The sequence below is a fragment of the Cherax quadricarinatus genome, chromosome 88, assembly GCF_038502225.1.
Source record: "Cherax quadricarinatus isolate ZL_2023a chromosome 88, ASM3850222v1, whole genome shotgun sequence".
NCBI lineage: Eukaryota > Metazoa > Arthropoda > Malacostraca > Decapoda > Parastacidae > Cherax > Cherax quadricarinatus.
Window position 1 is genome coordinate 16,933,826 of NC_091379.1, and position 16,812 is coordinate 16,950,637.

The 16,812-nt window shown below is 39.9% G+C and overlaps 1 protein-coding gene across 4 annotated transcripts in view; it reads left to right on the forward strand.

Annotated features, from left to right (window-relative positions):
- Positions 1–16,812, forward strand: part of LOC128698666 (von Willebrand factor A domain-containing protein 5A) — a 267,556-nt gene that overhangs the window by 64,039 nt on the left and 186,705 nt on the right. For all 4 annotated transcript variants that reach the window (XM_070104010.1, XM_070104012.1, XM_070104009.1 and 1 more), the window contains exon 7: positions 174–334. In XM_070104010.1, the coding sequence (XP_069960111.1) occupies positions 174–334 (161 nt within the window). The remainder of the gene's footprint in view (positions 1–173; positions 335–16,812) is intronic.

Here is a 16,812-nt window from a genome sequence, read left to right on the forward strand (position 1 = left end):
ATGAAAAAATAACACTCTACCTGTGTAGAGGTAATGGTGTTTTTATGTTAAACTAGTGTATGTAATAACTATTTATATTATTTTTCCATATCAATTATATTTTTTATGTATCACATACATATACATTAAAAAATTGAGTGATTTAGCTATATCAGTCAATATCTTTGTTTCAGTGTTAGAACATGAGTATGATGTGGCAAGAGTAGTTACTGTACTAAAGGCATATACTATCAACATCAAGTGTGACATATCAGGAGGTCACAATATAGCACGCATTATCTCTCACACTGATTCTCTCAACGTCACCATTAGTGAAGATGCCAAATCTGCACAAGTAAGTTTTTTAACTTTCATGACATGTTTATATGTCGTGTTCAAGACGTGTGTTTATAAGGACTCTCTGCTCAGTATTTCTCATTTTAAAATAAAATTACTTTATATTGAGCGATTTTTCTGTTCCATCGATGTGTTAATATTGCAGTTTTATAACTGTAGTGTAAGCATGACTCTGGCAAGACAGTGATGGAGTGAATGATGAAAGTTTTTCGTTTTTGGGTCACCCTACCTTGGTTGGAAACAGCTGATGTTTTAATTAAAAAAAATGAAAAATAATATTACATTCATTGGGAAGTGCTAAACTTGCAGGGGTCATAAAGCACCTGGGGAATGGGAAGCACTCAGGTTCAATCTAAGGAAAGTGAGAATAGTTCCAGTGCCTTGCATCAAAAGCCCCTTATCAACATAAAGACACCTCCCTTGATGAGAGTTCCTTGAAGAAAGTAATTTAAGTATCTTCAGTTATACCATAAGGTCCTGAAGCAAACACAATAATGACATTTGGATTCAAATTTTTGTTTCTTTTGTGCTGTACAAAGATAATTTTTTTTATTACCACATCGGTCATTTCCCACCAAGGTAGGGTGGCCTGAAAAAAAAATTCATCATTCACTCCATCATTGTCTTGCCAGAGGCATGCTTACACTACAATTATAAAACTCCAACATTAACACCCCTCCTTCAGAGTGTCAGCACTGTATTTCCCATCTCCAGGACTCAAGTCCGGCCTGCCGGTTTCCGTGAATCCCTTCATAAATGTTACCTTGCTTACACTCCAACAGCATATCAAGTCCTAAAAACCATTTGTCTCCATTTGTTTCTGTCTAATATGTTCACGCTCGCTTTCTGGAAGTTCAAGCTCCTCGCACACAAAACCTCCTTTACCCCTTTCCCTCCAACCTTTCCTAGGCCGACCCTTACCCTACCTTCCCTCCACTACAGATTTATACACTCTTGAAGTCATTCTATTTTGTTCTATCATCTCGACATGTCCAAACCATATCAATAACCCCTCCTCAGCCCTCGGGATAATAGTTTTGGCAATCCCAAACCTTCCCCTAATCTCTAAACTATGGATTCTCTGCATTATATTTACACCACACATTGCCCTCAGACATGACATCTCCACTGCCTCCAGCCTTCTTGTTGCAACATTGACCACCAATGCCTCACACCCATATAAGAGTGTTGGTATAACTATACTCTCATACACAAATAACCCGCACATAAAGAGAGAAGCTTACGTCGTCGTAAGCTTCTCTCTTTTATGTGCGGGTTATTTGTGTATTGTTCCAGTCACGGTATTGTGCCTTTTTGTTATTTATACTCTCATACACTCCCCTCTTTGCTTTACAAATACAAATTTTATTTCCTTGCAAGAGTACATTGAGATTATGTACTTACAATAATAAGTTGCAGTGCAAAGAGAGCAACTATCATGCCTTAGCATTATGGGCAGACTAATGGCTTACAGACTACTTAATACTAGAAAAATTGATCATAGTTTAAGTTGCACATCTGTTTTTATTTATAGTAGACAGTAAGTTTACTCAAATTACAATCTGGGGATATTACATTGGGACAAGTTGAAAGTATTTTGTAGGTTTTGTATATCAATATAAAATATTTAAATTATATTATGAGAATATAACATTGTTAGCTGTTGAAGGTAGTTTACAGCATGAGAATGCTACAATTGGGTGTTTATATAAATGTTTTTAATGTTTATATAAAAGTAGGTTGGTAGACAGCAACCGCCCAGGGAGGTACTACCATCCTGCCAAGTGAGTGTAAAACGGATACCTGTAATTGTTTTACATGATGGTAGGATTGCTGGTGCCTATGCTAACCTTCCTATGGTGTAGAAATACCTAGTTGGATGAATCTTATTGTGGCTAGCTGGTCCAGTGGCTAACGCGACGGTCTGGAGTTTTGAGACTCTCTGATCGTGGGTTCTATCCCCGCCCGTGGTATGGTTTGTTTGCAATCGTGTCATTACGATTTTGTGAGTCATTACTGGTGTCTTTTTTCTGTCTCATAAACATGCAAGGTTTCAGGTATGTCTTGCTACTTCTACTTACACTTAGGTCACACTACACATGCATGTACAAGCATGTATGTACACACCCCTCTGGGTTTTCTTCTATTTTCTTATTAGTTCTTGTTCTTATTTCCTCTTATCTCCATGGGGAAGTGGAACAGAATTCTTCCTCCATAAGCCATGCACGTCATAAGAGGCGACTAAAATGCCAGGAGCAAGGGGCTAGTAACCACTTCTTCTCTATACATTACTAATTTTAAAAAGAGAAATATTTGTTTTTCTCTTTTGGGCCACCCTGCCATGGTGGGATACAGTTGGTTTGTTGAAAGAAGAAGAAAAAACATTGTTAGTCACAAAAGAAAGTCACTAGTATGCAGCTGCATTTTGGGTAAACTAATTTTAATGCTTAACCCTTTCAGGGTTTCGGCCGTACTAGTACGGCTTACGCACCATGGTTTTTGACGTACTAGTACGCCTAAATTCTAGCGCCCTCAAATCTAGTGAGAGAAAGCTGGTAGGCCTACATATGAAAGAATGGGTCTATGTGGTCAGTGTGTGCAATATAAAAAAAATCCAACAGCACAGTGCGTTTTTGGATTAACCCTTTCAGGGTCCAAGGCCAAAATCTGAAGTCACGCACCAGTGTCCAAGAAATTTTGAAAAAAAAAAAAATTATTTTTTCTTACAGAATTAAAGAGCATATTTTTGTGAAGGTAATAAAACAAAAAAAATTAGAATCTGATCAGTACTTACCGAGATACAGTGCCAAGAAGTTTGTAGAAAATGATGTGGTGGCGGCAACATCGACGAATTCCACATACGCGTATTATATTATTTTGTTGTTTTAGTTGTTTTTTCTTTTCTTTTCCAATTTTTTTCTATTCCTACTAACATTTGGGGCCTGAGAGACCAATACTGTATATAATTTATATATATAAACTCACTGTATTGAACACAATAACCGCACTAAAGTTATTATCATATTATTGTTTACCACTGTTGTTTATTACAATAAACATGCACAAATATTGTATAATACTAATGTTCTATCATATATTTACATATTTACAATCACTGGACATGGTTTTAGAACTGCTGGAGCTTGTGGAACTCCTTGAAACAAGGCACCATGCACAGAGGCACCTTACATTCCTCACACATAAACCGAGTGTCTTTGCGTCTTTGTTGCCGTCGTTTTGTTTGTGCACAGACAATGCATCTCTTCTGAGCAAATTTCTTTTGAGTTGAAGGAAGCTGTATTATGAAATGATCACCTTCTCTTCTCAAACGCTTGGGTATATTGTGATGAATTCGAGGACCATGTTGTATTGCAGGTGTTGTTACCTGGTACTTCATTATGAGTTGTCTGACAACAGACAAACAAAATTCACCATACGGTGGTCTGTTACCAGTCTTTATTTGGTACATATTATATGCATTCAGCATTGAAATGTCCATGAGATGGAAGAAAAGTTTCATGTACCACTTGTAACTCTTACGAACACAGTCAACAAAACCAATCTGCATGTCACACTTGTCAACCAAGCGCATGTTTTGTGTATAATCAATCACTGTCACTGGTTTTCGAATACGTTCATTAGTCACTCGATCAACTTTGCCACTGTCTTGCATTTCATTACGGTGAATGGTTGTCAACAATGTGACATCTCGTTTGTCATGCCACCGTAATGCCATGATGTCATTGGCAGTAAACACCTGCACGTCATCACCACGAACACCTGCGTTGAGCCTGGGCATATGTTTACGATTAGAACGCACTGTGCCACACACATCTGTCTTGTTCACTCGCATGAAATCACTGAGTAATGGGCTTGTGTACCAGTTATCGGTATATAATGTATGGCCCTTACCAAGATAAGGTGCCATCATGTTTCTCACTACGTCACCTGATATACCCAATAACATCTTGGTATCTTTCAATGTTTTACTACCCGTGTATACAACAATATCCAACACCAGGCCACTGTCACAATCACAGAGTACAAACAATTTTATACCAAAGCGGTTCCTCTTGCTCGGTATATACTGCTTGAATGACAGTCTACCTTTGAACAAAATCAAAGACTCGTCAATTACAAGATTCTTGAATGGATAAAAGTATATCCTGAACTTTTGTTTGAGATACATGAAAACATTTCTAATCTTGTATAACCTGTCACTTCTGTCAGGCCTGGTTTTGTCAGAGAAGTGCAACATACGTAAGAGTAAGATAAACCTGTTCACTGGTATTATTTCACTGAAGGATGGGGTACAAATTAGCCGATCTGTGGACCAGTATGCTTTTATATTATGCTTATAGACGTGAGGCATAAGCATTATTGTTGCAAAAAGCAAATACATTTCTGCAACAGTCGTCTCTTTCCACCTGTGTAGTCTTGACTGTGGTGATAAGATCGTATTTGCCATGGTGTACTGAAAATACTTATTACTTTCCCTGACAATAGTTTCCATCAATGGCTGGTCAAAGAATAATTCAAAGAATTCCAGTTCATTGGCCGTGGTTCCAAGGGGACAGGTAGGTAGAATTCCACTTTGCGAGTCATCAAAGTGGTGAGGGCTGGGAACAAAATTGGGATTTTGCTGCCAATCCCAGATACGGTTTGCTGGTGGATACTGGACATCATAGGCTGGTTGTACGGGTGGTTGTGGCGGGCTGGTGGGTGACGCTCCGCTTTGTCCTTGAACTGACGAGTCAGCAGCGTGGGTTCCCGCGTGGCACAGCGAGTCACGCATGGCGGTGCCACTACCACCACCAGCCCCACTAACACCATCCACTGATGTCTGTGGCCCATCCATGCCAAGTGTAGCCACATCATCCTCACTATCACTACCTAAAACGGGTGTAGGGCCACGGGATGTACTCCGGGATGTACTACGGGATGTACTCCGTCCCCTGGGCATAGCATAGGGTACACTACCCGAGCGCATGCGGCGGCGCACATACCGACGCTTCACTGGTGAATATGTTTCCTCACTATCACTACTCGAATGATCGTCGAGCGCAATAAAATCACAATCCACGTCAGAATCATCGTCATTACTGAAGTCAGAGGCCAGGCCACGGGAAAATATTAGTTTTCTCTTACGTTTAGGAACAACCGACCATGAGTCACGAGTGCCCACACCAGAGGTAGAAGGTCGAGGATCGTCGGGGTTTTCTGCACTATTATCGATATCCTGGTCATTATTTTCGGTCACTAACTCATCAAAGCCGTAGAATTCGTCTTCATTTCCACTTCCATCAGTGTCAGAACTATCAGACAGGAAGAGGAGAGTCCCAATTTTCCGGGGAGTCGGAGCTGACTTGCGACGAGACATGGTGAACAAGGGTGACTGAGCCGGCGTTCCCACAATGCTATGCAGGCGCCTAGATTTTTTGTTTACGGCGCACACCCACCGCGCAGACCCATTCTCTCATATGTAGGCCTATGAGCGCTTTCGCGCTAAATTTGACGGCGCTAGAATTTTGGCGTAGATCTACGGTTTGGACACTCACCGACCAGCCGTAGATCTACGGGACGGACCCTGAAAGGGTTAAAACAGCGACTTTGCACTGTATTTTCGTATGGTATTTATTGTTGTATTCTAGTTTTCCTGATCTCATTCTATAGAATGGAAGACATATTACAGAAATTTGGATGATTTTGACTGATTTTACAATGAAAAGTACCTTGAAATTGAGCTCAGAGTAGCAGAAATGTTCGATTTTTACCAAAGTTCAAAAGTAAACAAATCATGCTAAGCGTCCAATACACGTCAACTGGTGAGTCTAATATTCTTTCACAAGTGCGCCGATATTATTTATACCATTTTTTACACTAATGCAGTAGTCTGCATAACAGTAAATCTTCTATTTTTTGTGAGAATAAAAATTCAAAGTGGAAAGCAAAAGAATTTAAGAAGGGCGTTGGGACATGACTAATGAACAGAGGAAATGTTATTTTAGTGCCAGGAATGTCTTTCTTGTTTATTTTGGACCCTATTTGGAAATTGGCATCTTTTGAAATTTGTGTGAAATTGGCAAAATTGCTAAATTCTGACCACTATTGGATAGTTGAAATTGGTAAATGGGTGGTTTCTTGCACTCATTGGGTGGCATTGAAAATTGGGTTGGGCAAATGTTTTGTTAGTGGGATGAATTGTAAAGGACCTGCCTAGTATGGGCCAGCAGGCCTCCTGCAGTGTTCCTCCTTTCTTATGTTCTTATGTAAAAAATGGAGTTCTAGCGAAATATTCATGATTTTTGTCGACTAGTACATTGGAATTGGCCGAAAATAGGGCTCAAAGTGGGCAAAATCACTGATGCGTAAACATCATCGAGACCGCTAACTTCACGAGAGCATAATTCCGCAAGTTTTCCATCAAATTTAATACTTTTGGTGTCATTATTATCGGAAAAAGAATCTCTCTCTTTTTTTTTTTTTTTTTTTTTTTTTAGAAATTTGGGGGACCCCTGAGAACAAGTCTCTGAGAGGGCCTGTCGACCCTGAAAGGGTTAAAGACTACATGTAGTATTTAAAAATTAGACATAGACTATTAAGTAGGATTTACTATGCAGTTAATTAGTTAAATGCACAATAAGAAAGGTAACTAATAAACAATGGTGCAATTTTTGAAAATTATTTGTATATTTTTTTTATTAACACATTGGCTGTTTCATACCAAAGTAGGGTGGCTCAAAAAAGAAAAACTTTCACCATCATTCACTCCATCACTGTTTTGCCAGATCCGTGCTTACACTAAAACTGCAACATTAACACCCTACCTTCAGAGTGCAGACACTGTACAGTGAACCCTCAACCAACAGCATTAATCCATTCCAGAGGGCTTGCCGTTGGTCGAAATTGCTGTTGGTCAAGTTAATTAATTTTCCCCATAAGAAATAGTGGAAATAGAATTAATCTGTTCCTGACACCCCAAAGTCTGAATTTTTTTTTTTTACATGAAATATACATTTCCTTATATGGAAAGGAATAGGACATGCAGAATAAACAATAATTAAATGCCACTTACCTTTATTGTGGAGTTGCTGATGAGTGATGTGCCAGCAGCAGGGGAAATTCAGGATTGTCTATTGCTTGGAAGGAGAATCCCCTTCCATAAAGACTTCAGTTACCAAGTCCTTTGGTGGGGTTACCTCCCTCCTTGGTTTTTTAATGCCACTAGGACCCGCTTGAGAATCACTGGACTCCACTCTCGTATTTTTCAATGATCTTCATTTCCATCGTAATTCTCACCCTTTTTAACACAGGCTTGGCACTAGAAGCTTTTTTGGGACCTATGGTGGCTTATTTAGCAGTTACAAGCACTAGAAACAGTGGAATAATCCAAAATATTTGGGAGGCACATGTGGAAACCGACCGCAACAGCTTCTAAACAATGGCACACTGAGTCTTGGAGCGGCTGGGCCACGTTCCGGATGGACGTTGTTGGTTGGGTTTTTCGCCGTTGGTTAAGGCATTTTTTACGGCAAAAAGCGCTGTTAGATGAAATTGTCGTTAGTTATTGCCGCCGTTAGTTGAGGGTCGACTGTACTTCCCATCACCAGGAATCGAGTCCGGCCTTCCGGTTTCCCTGAATCCCTTCATAAATATTACCCTGCTCAGACTCCAACAGCACGTCAAGTCCTCAGAATCATTTGTTGCCATTCGCTCCTATCTGATATGCTCACTCATGGTTGCTGGAAGTCCAAGCCCTTTGCACATAAAACCTCCTTTACCCCCTCTCTCCAACCTTTCTTAGACCGGCCTTGACCCTGCCTTCCCTCCTACAGATTTATACTCTCTCGAAGTAATTCTATTTCGTTCCATCCTCTCTATAAAATTCCAGTCTATGCAAATTCTATGCCTTGGGTATCTGCAGGTATGGTATATCTGGTAAAACAGGTGGGTCATGCACCTTTGACCATCCCAAAAATTGCTGCACTCACATGACAACAGGAGGGTGCAGCTCCCCTTCCTGTAACATATTTCACCCTGAAACATGTCTCTAGTCACTCCATGAAAGAAAATGCTACAACTTACACTGCCAGGCACATCATCTAAAGGGGACAAGAAAACAGACCAGCCAGACTGTGGGAAGCAAAAGATGGGAGCCATAACCTCTCCAGAGAAGGAGGTTTTTTAGTGCCAGGAAGAAATAAAAAGACCATCAAGGAATGACAGAAATCTTACACCAACTTCTGGAGCAGAGGCACAGTCATTGGCCTCCACCCCAGGACAACAGATATTTTTTTTTTTTTTTTTTATCACACTGGCCGATTCCCACCAAGGCAGGGTGGCCCGAAAAAGAAAAACTTTCACCATCATTCACTCCATCACTGTCTTGCCAGAAGGGTGCTTTACACTACAGTTTTTAAACTGCAACATTAACACCCCTCCTTCAGAGTGCAGGCACTGTACTTCCCATCTCCAGGACTCAAGTCCGGCCTGCCGGTTTCCCTGAACCCCTTCATAAATGTTACTTTGCTCACACTCCAACAGCACGTCAAGTATTAAAAACCATTTGTCTCCATTCACTCCTATCAAACACGCTCACACATACCTGCATACCAAGCCCCTCGCACACAAAACCTCCTTTACCCCCTCTCTCCAACCTTTCCTAGGCCGACCCCTACCCCGCCTTCCTTCCACTACAGACTGATACACTCTTGAAGTCATTCTGTTTCGCTCCATTCTCTCTACATGTCCGAACCACCTCAACAACCCTTCCTCAGCCCTCTGGACAACAGTTTTGGTAATCCCGCACCTCCTCCTAACTTCCAAACTACGAATTCTCTGCATTATATTCACACCACACATTGCCCTCAGACATGACATCTCCACTGCCTCCAGTCTTCTCCTCGCTGCAACATTCATCACCCATGCTTCACACCCATATAAGAGCGTTGGTAAAACTATACTCTCATACATTCCCCTCTTTGCCTCCAAGGACAAAGTTCTTTGTCTCCACAGACTCCTAAGTGCACCACTCACTCTTTTTCCCTCATCAATTCTATGATTCACCTCATCTTTCATAGACCCATCCGCTGACACGTCCACTCCCAAATATCTGAATACATTCACCTCCTCCATACTCTCTCCCTCCAGTCTGATATTCAATCTTTCATCACCTAATCTTTTTGTTATCATCATAACCTTACTCTTTCCTGTATTCACCTTTAATTTTCTTCTTTTGCACACCCTACCAAATTCATCCACCAATCTCTGCAACTTCTCTTCAGAATCTCCCAAGAGCACAGTGTCATCAGCAAAGAGCAGCTGTGACAACTCCCACTTTGTGTGTGGTTCTTTATCTTTTAACTCCACGCCTCTTGTCAAGACCCTAGCATTTACTTCTCTTACAACCCCATCCATAAATATATTAAACAACCACGGTGACATCACACATCCTTGTCTAAGGCCTACTTTTACTGGGAAATAATTTCCCTCTTTCCTACATACTCTAACTTGAGCCTCACTATCCTCGTAAAAACTCTTCACTGCTTTCAGTAACCTACCTCCTACACCATACACTTGCAACATCTGCCACATTGCCCCCCTATCCACCCTGTCATACGCCTTTTCCAAATCCATAAATGCCACAAAGACCTCTTTAGCCTTATCTAAATACTGTTCACTTATATGTTTCACTGTAAACACCTGGTCCACACACCCCCTACCTTTCCTAAAGCCTCCTTGTTCATCTGCTATCCTATTCTCCATCTTACAGATATTAGAGCCAGCAAACAAAACCCCCTAAATTCTATCAATATAACAACATTTGTCTTTGCAAACATACAAGGCCTAAAGCCATCAACAAACAACAAAATTCCTTACATCAAGGGACTGCTCACGGACTCAAATGCAATGTTTGCAGCTTTCACAGAGGTCCACATAAAGGATCAGTTTGATAACGAAATATGGATCCCATTTTATAACCTATTCAGATGTGACAGGCTAAACAGGCAACAAGGAGGGGTTGGCTTGTACAGTACAGAGTCACTCATTTGCTCAGAACTACTAAACACCTCAAATGATGTAGTTGAAGTTTTGGCAGTAAAGATTGAAAGCCAAAACCTTGTCATTGTGGTAGTATACAAGCCTTTGGATACAACTTCCCAGCAATTCCAGGAACAGCTTTTGAAAATTGACCACTGTCTGGAAAATCTCGAAACTCCTGCCCCAAACATCTTGTTGCTGGGAGATTTCAACTTGAGACACCCAAAATGGAAGAGTGTAGCAAATATTTTAGCAGAGATCACCCCTAGAGGCAGCTAGATGAAAATTCACACACACACAAGCTATTAAATCTCTGCACCAAATTTACCTTAAACCAGCAAATATTAGAGTCTACAAGACTAGAAAATATGCAGACCTCATCTTCACTTACAATGACAATCTGATACTTAATATAACTGTATCAAAGAAAATACAATCATTTCACAACATAATAGAGATACAGACATATATGTACAGAGCTCCTGACCAGCAAAATGTGATCACTCATAAGGGTGTCTTCGCAAAATTTGACTTCAATAACAAAAACATGCAATGGGAACAAGTCAACCATGTCGTAAATGAAACAAGCTGGGAAGATGTCCTGAACAACACAGATCCATACCTTTTCCTAGAAAGAATTAACTCGGTGGTTCTTCAGGTCTGCTCAAGAAAAAAAGAGAGAGATGACGTAAACTAGAAAGAAACGCTCCCTATACAGATGAAGGCTAAGAATCACAGAGCTGCTGAGAAGGGCCAGTATATCTGAAATTCAAAGGGAGGCACTGGTCAGTGAAATAGCAAATATTGAACTTAAGCTGAAGGAATCTTACAGGAGACAAGAATCTCAGGAAGAACTAAAAGCCATAAAAGAAAATTAAAAAAAAAAATATTTCTTCTCTTATACCAGATCAAAAGGAAAAACAGCATATAATATTGGGCCCCTGCTTAAGTGTGATAGAGCATGCACAGATGACAGCAAAGAAATGAGTGAGATACTAAAATCCCAATATGACTCAGTGTTCGGCAAGCTGTTACTCAGACTAAGGGTCGATAATCTAAATGAATTCTTTATGAACGAGACCCAAAATTTGGTCATGTCAAAAATCTCTGATATTATCCTAACATTACAAGATTTTGAAAAGGCAATAAATGACATACCCATACACTCTGCCCCAGGTGCAGACTCATGGTACTCAGTGTTCATCATGAACTGCAAGAAGCCCATATCACGTGCCATAAACATTCTATGGAGAGTAGGCATGAACACAGGTCATCCCACACTCACTAAAAACAACAGACATAGCCCCACTCTACAAAGGTGGCAGTAAAGCAGTTGCAAAGAACTATAGACAGATATCACTAACATCCCATATAAAAATCTTTGAAAGGGTTCTAAGAAGCAAGATTGCCAGCCACCGAGATACTCATCAGTTACACAACCCAGGGCAACATGGGTTTAGAGCAGGTCGCTAATGTCTGTCCGAGCTACTGGACCACTATGACAAGGTCCTGGATGCTATAGAGGAAAAAAAAAATGATGTAGTTAGTATACACGGACTTTGCAAAAGCCTTCGACAAGTGTGACCATGGTGTAATAGTGCACAAAATGTTTGATAAAGGAATAACAGGAAAAGTTGGTAGATGGATCTATAACTTCCTAACAAATAGAACACAAAGAATAATAGTAAACAGAGTAAAGTCTGAGGCAGTTACGGTGAAAAGCTCTGTTCCACAAGGTACAGTACTCCCCCCCCCCATTCCTCATCCTCATATCTGGCACAGACCATCCTACTAGTAGTTGGTAGACAGCAGTCACCCACTGAGGTACTACCATCCTGCCAAATGAGTGTGAAACTGAAATCTATAATTGTCTTAAATAGTGGTAGGATTGCTGGTGTCTTTTTTCTGACATAAATATGAAAGATTTCATGTACGTCTTACTACTTAGGTCACACTTCACATGCATGTACAAACATATACACCTACCATCCGACTTACGACCTGCTCAACTTACGACCACTCGACTTATGACCGTGTTTTTTATGCCAAATTTCTGGGAAATAAACAACTATTTGTGTTGTACACAGTGTTTATCCTAAACCTTACAGTATAAAATACAGTACTAACAACATAAAAAGTAAAGTAAAACATGAAATACCAAAATAAAACAATAAAATAAAGTCATTACAAAAATGTGATGTTGATATTCAGTAGTAAAGTTCGACTTACGTCCATTTCAACTTACGACCGGTTTCTCGGAACCGAACTCAGTCGTAAGTCGGATGGTAGGTGTATATACACACCCCTCTGAATTTTCTTCTGTTTTCTTACTAGTTCTTGTTCTTGTTTATTTTCTCTCATCTCCGTGGGGAAGTGGAACAGAATTCTTCCTCCATAAGCCATGCATGTCATGAGAGGCAACTAACACGTTTGGAGCAAGGGACTAGTAATCTCTTCTCCTGTGTATGTTACTAAATTTAAAAAGAGAGAAACTTTCATTTTTTCTATTGGGCCACCCTGCCTCGGTAGGATATGGCTGATTTGTTAAAAGAAGGCGCACACACAAAATGACAGTTGCATCTTTCTACTCCTTCTTCCACATACAGTAGACCATTGTTTAACATTGTTTTGTTTGGCACGTTTTGGATTTAGCACTATTGAAGAATTGTGGCACATTTTTGTATAACACTTCGTAAAATTAACTTAACACGGTTCAGTTTGCGGGAGGGGAAAAAATTTGGAGCATGCGTCGCCCATGGGATACACACTGCTTGGCTGTGGGTTAGACCATTGAGTCAATGGGGGAGACCTACCACCATCCCCCGCCACCCTTCACCACTCCCACCACCCTCCACCACTCTCGCCCCCCTTGTACGTGTGTGTAGCAAGCTGTGTTTATTTTTGTTTGTGGATTGAGCTTAGATCTTTTAATTACCATATCTTAAATCTGCTAAGCCAAAATGACACCCAGTAGGCATACAAGTGTTACTGAAAGTGGCAAGAAAAGGTTCAGTGCTGTAGTTTAGTAGAATTTACCCTTATTCTAATCCATATTTTCATGACTGTTAGTGAATAACGGTAATTAATTCCCAGCTACTTAAGACACCTAAGGTGCTATTCAAGGTGCTAATCCAGGTACTTAAGTGTTTTATTCTCTGTCTTATTTTATACTTGAAACCATAACTTTTAACTTTGAAATAATCAAGGTGCTCAAGTATTTTATTTTAATTTTCAGTAGCTCCATTATTTTTTAGATTTAAATTAACTATCTTAGTTCATAAGTTCATAATTGGTAGTGGTTTAACTGTCTTAGTTCATAAGTTCATAATTGTTAGTGGTTTAACATCATTGCTTTGGTCTTTTTGTTCTTTAATAATTGTAACAGCTATTTCTCTACTTACCCCTTATGAATATAAGTATCGATCCTGATATCAACTTCTTATTGAACAGCACACATAGTGCAAACAGTAATTGCCATTACTACACTGCTAGTCAGGCTAATACCCTTCTCAGTGTCAGCAAGAACAGTCTTCAACTACAATGTTAGATCATTGACTAAACACTGATGACCTCATTGCACTACTTAAGTCTCTAAATGCTACTATAAGTTTCATTATACTTACTGAAACCTGGCTCAGACAAGATCTGACAGACATATTTACCATACCTGGTTACACAGCCATACATATCTGTAGGCCCGACCAATCAGGAGGAGGCACTGCCATCTATTACTCTGATGAACTAGAATGTGTGAAATCGACTAATGTATGGGACGAAAATGGTGAATATGTAATATCTAAATTCACATCAAGAACACTTAAGAAACCTATAGCAGTTGGTGCAGTCTACAGACTACCACGCTCAAACACTTACACTTTTAGCAATAACCTTAGAAACATGATAATTGAGTCAGAGTTGAATAAACACCATCTAATACTAGCAGGAGATTTCAACATCAACCTTATCCAAGCAACCGACCCTCCAGTAGCTGATTTCACAAATGCTATGAACAACAGCTTATTGCTACCCTCTATAACAAAGCCAACAAGAATCTCTGACACTAGTGCCTCGATACTCGACCATATCTGGGCCAACGTAATACAGTGGACCCCCGCCTTACGATATTATTTCATTCCAGAAGTATGTTCAGGTGCCGTTACTGAACGAATTTGTTCCCATAAGGAATATTGTGAATTAGATTAGCCCGTTTCAGACCCCCAAAAATACACGTACATAAGCACTTAAATAAATACACTTACATAATTGGTCACATTGGGAGCTGATCGTAAGGCGGGGGTCCACTGTATCCCCACTACAAGCAGGTATAATCACAGATAACACCACAAACCACTATCCTACCTGTCTCAAAACTAACTTATCTAAACTGCCTCAAGAAACAAGAAAGATCTCATTTTGCCTGCATGATGAGACATCGATAAACAACCTAAAACTAGCTCTAGGTGCCATTGATTGGCAGAGAGAGCTAAATGACAGTAATAATATCGATAAAGATATCAAAAAATTTTTACATAAAACCCTATACCTCTACAACAAACATTGCCCAATCAAAACGAAACAGATCACACAAAAGAAGCTAAACAGCCCATGACTAACTAGAAGTATCTTCAAATCTATTAATAAAAAACACCAAATTGAAAAACAGTTCAGATTAGGCTTAATTACTAAAGAATTTACTATAAGATACACATCAATACTAACAACAATAATATGTAAATCAAAACAAATGTATTATGAAAATAAATTTAGTGAAATGAAAAGTGACATGAAAAGTACCTGGCAAACTCTTTCCAAAATTTTGGGCTCAAGGAAACCGACTGGAAATAGAGAGATAGACGTAACTAAACCAGATGAACCTCACATGTAACCTATAGACACGGCTGCCGATAGATTTAATGTCTTCTTTTCTACTGTAGGATCAAAGCTAGAGAGTCAAATTCCTAGCTCAAATACCCATCTGAGCGAGTACCTCACAGGCAGCTATCCAAATACTCTATTTCTAGCTCCAACTAATCCCACTGAAGTCTCGCTCATCGTTAAATCATTAAAAAACAAATCAGGTGATCTAGATAACTTGCCGCCATTCATATATAAAAAAGCTGCATCAGAACTGTCGCCCATTATTGCAACAATGTTTAACAAATATATAGCTTCCTCAACCTTCCTATCCATACTCAAGACAGCAAGGGTCACCCCAATCCACAAAGGTGGAGATCTAACTGATTTGAACAATTACAGACCCATGTCAAACTTGCCCTTAATATCCAAGATACGTATGTGAAAAAATAATACACAAGCGACTTTACTCCTACCTTACATCCAACAACATACTTAACCCATGCCAGTTTGGATTTAGACCAAAAAAAAAAGCACGAATGATGCTATTATGGAAATATAAACACATATGCAGTATAATGTGATCCTTCATTGACAACATTTTGCCCACACAGTGGGCTTTTTCAAGTCGCAAACAGATCTACCTGGGGTGGAAGGTACGCGAGTATTTATAGTCAGGTTCAGAATGCTGAGGTCAGGTGGAGAATGCTGCATCTGATGATGTATCGATTGGGGTTATGGAGTCTAAAATCTTGGGTAGCTTGGAAGGGAGATTGGATAAGTTTGTAAGCAAACCTTCTGCAGTGTTCTTCCATTCCTATGCTCTTATGTGGGATAGCGATGAAGAAGTTTCTTGGCAAGTGGTTCAGCTATGTTATAGAAGCCATTATTCTGGTTGAAGTTGTCGGATATAGAGATAAGCGATGATTCCAGGATTCTTCGATATTGAGTGTTGTCTTCTGTGGTGATAAGTCTCGAGTTTCTGTAGTTTATTAAATGGTTGTGTGAATTACTGTGTTGTACACAGGCATTCCTTGTATCGTCAGACCTGCTTGCGTATTGGTGTTCTGAAATACGTGTTTGGAGGTCCCTTGATGTTTCGCCCACGTATAATTTGCTGCAGTCATTACAAGGGATTATGTATACCCCTGCATAGGATGGAAGCTTGTCCTATCTATTACTGGTAATGTCCTTGATGGTCGTGGTTGTGGAGGTAGATACTTGGAATGAGGTATTGGAAAAGATGTTGGAAACGTGTTTGGCAATGGAGTTGGTGGGCAGGACTATGTATCTCTTCTCGGCAGTGTCTTCTCTGGGTGTGTTGAAGATGTTTAATGCCCGTCGTCTGCAGTCTCTGATGAAGTGACGAGGATAGTGGAGTTTAGAAAATACTTGTTCAATTATAGTGCGTTCTTCCTCAAGAAACTCATTGCTGCAGATTCTGAGTGCGCGCAGGAAGAAGCCTATAATTACACCACGTTTAGTTTTGGTGTCGTGGTGAGAGTAGAAGTGGAGAAGATGGTTTTGGTTGGTGGGTTTTCGATAGACTTTAAAATGAAGTTCATGGTCAGCTTTGCAGAG